Source organism: Pteropus medius, unplaced genomic scaffold (assembly GCF_902729225.1).
Source record: "Pteropus medius unplaced genomic scaffold, Ma_sr-lr_union100, whole genome shotgun sequence".
NCBI classification, from domain to species: domain Eukaryota; kingdom Metazoa; phylum Chordata; class Mammalia; order Chiroptera; family Pteropodidae; genus Pteropus; species Pteropus medius.
In genome coordinates this window covers 12,746,687-12,753,535 of record NW_024342473.1, presented here as the reverse complement: position 1 = coordinate 12,753,535, position 6,849 = coordinate 12,746,687, and the positions used below count along the sequence as shown (strand labels likewise).

The 6,849-nt window shown below is 44.0% G+C and overlaps 1 protein-coding gene across 4 annotated transcripts in view; it reads left to right on the top strand.

Annotated features, from left to right (window-relative positions):
* The window catches only part of SLC24A1 (solute carrier family 24 member 1), a 30,278-nt gene continuing 23,429 nt past the window's right edge, over positions 1 to 6,849 (top strand). For 3 of the 4 annotated variants that reach the window (XM_039865270.1, XM_039865268.1, XM_039865267.1), the window contains exon 1: positions 169 to 2,061. In XM_039865270.1, coding sequence (XP_039721204.1) covers positions 169 to 2,061 — 1,893 coding nt within the window. Of the gene's footprint in view, positions 2,062 to 6,849 lie in introns of all 4 variants that reach the window. The other variant, XM_039865269.1, reaches the window with a different exon arrangement.

The following is a 6,849-nucleotide window of genomic DNA, read 5'->3' as shown; positions in this document are numbered from 1 at the left end:
TTGCCTCTTAAGGGCAAATAACTTCTTTTTCCCCCCTCTAGGTTTGTGGATATCTCTTGGTTGGGCTTCATGGAGAAATCTTCCCTGATCACCAACCTGCATCCCACAGCCCCCTTCTTCCAATGGACAGAATGAGAGGCGTTCTGTAATCCAGCATAACTGGCCATCATGGGGAAATTGATCAGGATGGGAGTGCAGGAAAGGCGGTTACTTCGGCCAAAACGGCTTCGTTGTAGTCGCTTCCTCTTCCTGTTAGGAATATTGATCATTGGTTCCACCTATCAGCACCTGAGGAGCCCCCAGGGCCTCCCAACACTGTGGGCAGCGGTCTCTTCTGAACACCCTGTGAAACTTGCCAGCCGGGACCTTCTCAACAATGAGATGATGACCGTGAGCAGTGACCCTCCAAAAGCTAGCTCTGAAATAGAAGATGAGACACAGGTGCCCCAAGCCACAGTGGACAGGAATGAAGCAACATCTGGCATAACAATGGAAAACATCCCCAATACACCCAGAACAACAGCCGACATCTCTCCAACAATACCTGAGAATAACTACAGCCCAACAGCAGCAGGCACAGAAAGAATGAAGGAAAACACCCCAACCACACCCAGTGGAAGACAGAATCACTACACCCCAACTTTAAGCAGATCAACAGTAAAGAATTATACCCCAGTAACATCCAGGGGAGAAATGAAGAGCTACCACCCAACTCAAGCCAGAGGCAAGGTGAAGAAATACACTCCATCCTCACCTGGTAGAATAGTAAACGATTATGCCCCATCCACACTCATGACACTGACAAGGAGCCATAGGATCATCCCTAGAACAACAGTGAAAGAGAGTGAAACTATGGCGACTTACAAAACATTGGAGACCAACCCCTCCAAGGGAATAGTGGAAGAAACCACTCCAACTACTCTCAAAGAAATTGATAACACCCCACCTTTCCTGATAAATGATATAGAAACAAACATCTTAACTTCTCAAAGTATGGTGGAAAAGAACACCCTGACTACCCCCAGAAGAGTGGATGATAACAGCTCAACCAACCCTCAGGGATTGATGGGAAAGAACAACTTCACAACTTCCCAGGAAAAGGTCCTGGAGCACACCACAGCCATCTCTGAGGGGCAGGTGACAACTAGCACCTTGTCAGGCAGCAGCCCAGCAGAAACCAAAGCTTCTACTGCTGCTTGGAGGGTTAGGAATCCCTCATCCAGAACCAGTACACCAACCACTGGAATATCCTTGGCCACACTCCGGGGGCTGGCAAAGAAACCATCCACAGGACCCAGCACTTCAGCAACCCCCAGCATCAGGGAAAATCCGACCACTCAGGTCCGTCACTGTATTGTTGTGGAGCCAGCCCCAGCCATGCCTACTGCCCCCTCCTCCAGCCTGACAACGGCCCTGCTCCCAGAGGTGCCCAGTCCCAGTTTCTCAGCACTGCCCCCCAGCCGACCAGACCACCACTCCAAGGCAGAGTACCCCCCAGACCTGTTCAGTGTGGAGCAGCGGCAACAGGGCTGGGTACTTCTGCACATCTTTGGCATGATGTATGTGTTTGTGGCCTTGGCCATTGTGTGTGATGAGTACTTCGTCCCAGCCCTGGGTGTCATCACGAACAAGCTGCAGATCTCTGAGGATGTGGCAGGTGCCACGTTCATGGCTGCTGGAGGCTCTGCCCCTGAGCTGTTCACCTCCCTCATTGGCGTCTTCATCTCCCACAGCAATGTGGGCATCGGCACCATTGTGGGCTCTGCTGTGTTCAACATCCTCTTTGTCATCGGCACCTGTGCCCTCTTCTCCAGAGAGATCCTCAACCTTACCTGGTGGCCCTTGTTCCGTGACGTCTCCTTCTACATCCTTGACCTGATGATGCTCATTCTCTTCTTCCTGGACAGCCTCATTGTCTGGTGGGAAAGCCTGCTGCTGCTGCTGGCCTATGCCTTCTATGTGTTCACCATGAAGTGGAATAAGAAGCTCGAGCTCTGGGTGAAAGAGCAGCTCAGCAAGTGGCCAGCGGCCAAGGTCATGGCCGTAGGGGACCTCAACAAGGTAAGAACAGGCTAGCTCAGGCTTCTCTAGACATTTGGGGGCAAAAGGGTGGGGGTAAGCCAGGAGTTGAAGAGTGGAAAGTGCTGGGTCAGACCTCAAGAGATGGATGTTCTGGTTCCTTTGCTCTTCATTCAACATTTAGAGTCCAATTTTTTTGCCAGGCACTATGCTAGAGCATTTGCAAGAGTGACCTTGGCTCATCCCCCAATCACCCTATAAAATGGTTATTATGATCTCCCATTGGCAGAGGAAGAAACTGAGGCCTAATTATACTAAACTACTTGTTCAATGTCACGCAGCAAAGAGGCAGTGGAGCCAGAGTTTGAACCCAGGGTGGTCTGACTGGGTCTTTGGAAATGACATTTGACCTGGGATTTAGAAAATGTCCAAAAAAATACCAGGCATGGAAAAATGATAATCTCTTCCATGTACATGGTGTTTAGGGTTTATTTAGCACTTTCACTTTTGTTTAACCTTATTTGTTCACATTTCAGACTTGGAGGGTCTGGTGGCTTGGAGGGGGTCTTGGGAAGCGGAGAGAGTTTTTTTGTTTTGTTTTGTTTTTTATTTTAAAATATTGGAGAAGATAGGGGCTCTACTCATCTCGAGAAGCCAGCCATGGATGCAGAGCCCTCTCTCTGTGCTGACTGGAGACCAGATACTGAGAACTCTAACCCTGGAGTTTTCTCTTGGTCCCAAAATTCCTTTCCAAGACATTATGTCTCCACAAAGGACCTTTCAACTAAATTCATTGATGATTCCATAACTTGGAAGATTAATTTGGTTAAGTGATCTCTAAAAATTCATCTCAAAGTTATTTGTTCCTTGAGATTCCAAAGTGAGGACACCTTACAGATCACAGACCCCAATTCTCTCCTTCTTCTAAAGTTTGAGTTTGGGGAAAGGTTGGCTTATAGCCTGCCTGTCACGGTCTCAGAGAAGCCACTGGTGTGAGCAGAATTTTGCATGCAAAGAGTGGAAGGACTTAGCTACCTAATCCAGAGCAGTTTTGATGAATGGGCAGGATGAAGAACAAACTGAGTGGATATATCTAGGAGATATATGATGCAAAGGAGAAGAAATATATATCCTTTAGGATTTTTGAGATAATGTGGTGTTCTGGCCGGAGCATGGAACTGAGAGTCAGGAAACTTGGGTTCTAATCTGATTTTGCCTTTGAATATCTGTGTGACTTTGGACAGGTCCCTTTTCTTTTCTGAGGAAATGACATAGTCCAGCTAATCACCAAAAGGTCCTGTCTAGCTCTCACATTCATTGGTAATGTCCTGTGTCCAAGAGAGTTCAGTTCTGGCAGGCCCAGAACAGTGATTATTTGTCTGATCTGGCCAACAGAGCTCTAATTACCTTATTTGCTGATTGCCCCAAAAGGAGAAATGTGCTGCCCAAGATCATATAGGCAGCAGATATCAGAATTGGAATCCAGTATGCTAACCGCCCATTTAGGACTATTTCCCACCAGACTACTGCTTCATGAAGTCAGAGGCTTAAAAAAGAAAGGAAAGCTCAGAATGTTACATCACTTATTATGAAGAAATAGGGGTCTTCTTCCTAATGAAATTCTCAGGGCCGGCCTTGCTGATGGTGGCCATGAAGACTGGTACTTTCCTTTGAGAAAAGCATCTACTGCCTGGTAGACATCATGTCAGCCATTTTCAAAATGCCTGACTTGCTTCCCAGTCCTTCACAGTAATTCTATTTTATTTAAACTCTATAAATTCTGAATTTTCCATTTTGTCAGAGCCAGACCATCAAAGCAAAGCTTGCCAAGTAAGTGAAGCGTAATCATGATTTCAAAAGAGAATTTGTAACCTACTTGAGAGATTCTTCAAGGGCTTTCTTAGTAGGTCTTTGCCAACCAGTGAGAATAGTGCTTATTATACCTCTGTCCTTAGCTATTTGTTGAAACAGATCCAGGGTGATTTTTGAATAACAGCATTATTTTTAAAAAGCGGATCGAATTTCTAGCAAATCTATATCTGGAAAGCAAATCTATATCTATTTCAAATTAAAGACCTATAGTTACGGCTTTTTAGCACTAACTCCTGCCTGCTAAAAACTAGTCTAAATAACTCAAGAAGTATAGCTGTTTTAAAAAATGATCTAGATTTGGAGTTTCACCCCATGTTTTTTATAGCCAAGGAGAGGGAGAATTGCCTTTGCTGAATCTTTTTTTTTCTTTTCAACTGAAATATTAACCATTTTCTATTTCATTCTTTTTAAAATTTTTTTTCAATTAGAATTGACATTCAATCTTATATTATGTTAGTTTCATCTTCGCTTTATGTCTTTATGTCTTTGTTTGGCTGTCCAAGATCTGTGATCTGGTTAGAGGGAGATCAGTTATCCTGCACTGTGCTGATAGACTGAGGGCAGTAAGCCATTCTGTTTTGAATTCATGAAGCATTTCTCTAAAAATCCAGTCTTTGATCTGGTAAACTATGTTGGTATTCCTTCCGGTGGTTTATGTAAGGATGTGTACTCACCCCTGTAAGTTATTTTACTTTAATTATAAACGCATATACATTGTTCCCTCACTCACTTTTACTGACTTATTGGTTCATATCTCTCTCTGTCTAATAGGTCTATTCTTTGAATATCACTTCAGGAAGGCAGGGGGGTGGGGTGGACATGAGGGAAACTGGGCTTATTTAAATAGCCACACCCCAAAGGTGAAGAATTCAGAGAGAAGTGAGACAAGGCCAGACACGGTGGTAGGGAGCCAAGAAAGATATCTGGGGAGGTGAGGTCAGAGCCCCAGCTGCTCAGGAAGTCTAAGTAGCAGAAAGAGAAGTTGAGGGCCATGGGATCCACTCCTCTTGGAGAGAAATAGGAACAGGAAAGACATCCTCTTCCTCTGTTGCTAGCCTAGGGTGAGGTACAGAAGGGGAGGCTCATCATTTCCACTAAATGGGGGAACAGTCTTTGTAGCTCCCAAAGGACTGAACCCAGGGTCTCATCCCTAGCAGAAGCTCCATAACTATTTGATTCAATTTCCTCAGGGAACCCTAACAGTTTCAAGAGAGAAAGGAGTGGGGGAGGGAATCCATACTTATGGAGGGCCTATTCCATATTTACATTATCTCAACAACTTCTCATAAAAACCATACAAGGAATAGATTGTTATCTTCATTTTAGAGGCTCAGAGATGATAGTCAACTCAGCCAAAGTTTGACAGCTCATGAATCTGGTTTATATATCTATATATCTGAGTTTTAACCCAGGCTCCATTGCCGACTACCTCTGTTACCTTGGGTAAGTCAATACAATTCAACAAACCTGTATTATTAAGCACATGAATGAAAATCAGTGTGAGAAATAAAAAGACTACGTCCCTTCCCGTAAAAGAGACAGGCATGGAGAAGAGGAACTGTAATACCGGGAACACTGCAAAGTGCTACAAAATCACTTTGCTTTTCATCCAGGCCTGAGATTGCTCATCTGTAAAGTAAATGGGATGAACTAGTGTAGAGATTGGCAGACGTTTACTGTGAAAGGTTAGATAGTAAATACTTTAGCCTTTGCAGACCATAGATTCTGTCACAACTACTTAACTCTGTCCTCATGTGAAAGCAGCCACAGACAATATGTAAACAAATGTGAATGGCCATGTGGTGTTTTACTAAGAGCAATATACTCACAGATGTTCTCCTACCTGAACAACTTGGAGATTGTAAGATCAGCAGAAAACAATTCATTTTCTTACTGAATATGCACCCTACTGATATCTGTGGAGTTTCTGAGCTGGAGGACCTTTCACTTTACTCTTTATTCTGCTCTGATAATCTAGAACCAGGATAAAAGTTTTTTGGGGAATGATTCTAATCAGAATTTACTTAAGAGTATTTCCAGAAAAAATAAATGACATAGCATCAGACATATATACTATTTTAGACATAATAACTATTTTAGGGTCTTTCGACACAGGTTAAAAAAAATCAAATCCTAAAATATTTTAGATAACATTGTCAAACTGACAAATTGCTTTGAGGAATTACCCCAATATGGAGATGGTAAATGTTTGTATAGTTTATCAACACAATCTAACTTAGTTTGCTTTGAAACTTTATACCTGATTTTGAAGCTCTCAATGCATTTGTTCTGGTGAAAAATACCTATCTGACCTGCTTTGACCATGCATACTCACAGAAAGGCAACTAACAGCAATATTGAGGTGCTAGCCTGGCTGAAAAGTCTTATCTGTATTTGAAGGATGATGGGCCCTTCTTCAAAGAGAGAGTTATGAGCTTAGTTAGGAAGGATCAGTCTTTTTCATGAGATGCTGATTGGCAAGACAGCCCGTGGGATGCCAGTGATGAGAAGGGATGCAAGGCAGGGAATGGGTCTGGTCTGGGCCCCTTGGAAAACCCCATCCCCACATTCTGCCCCCAATATACTTCAGAATGTGAAACGCTGGAGGAAAGACTGTTATTTTTTTCTAAATGCATAGGAGGCTGTTTTCTTTCGGGCAGGATCATTTATTATACTAACCAACAGGAATCCCAAGCAGACAAACCTGGTACCTCCTTAGGTTTCTTGTCAAGGTTGACATTTACCCCAAGGGCTTCCATCAGTGGCCTGTACTGCCATCTGCCTGCTGTGGAGACAGGGTGGGTATGGACAGGAAGCAGCCACCGGTTTCCTCCTGCCTCTGTGGGCCCATGCTAGGCTGCAGGAAATCTACTGTACTCTCAAAGAGCCCATCCTAGCCTGGGCTGAGGGATTTCCCTCCTTTAACTCCTTGAATTATAGTCAGCTTTCCCCCACTTG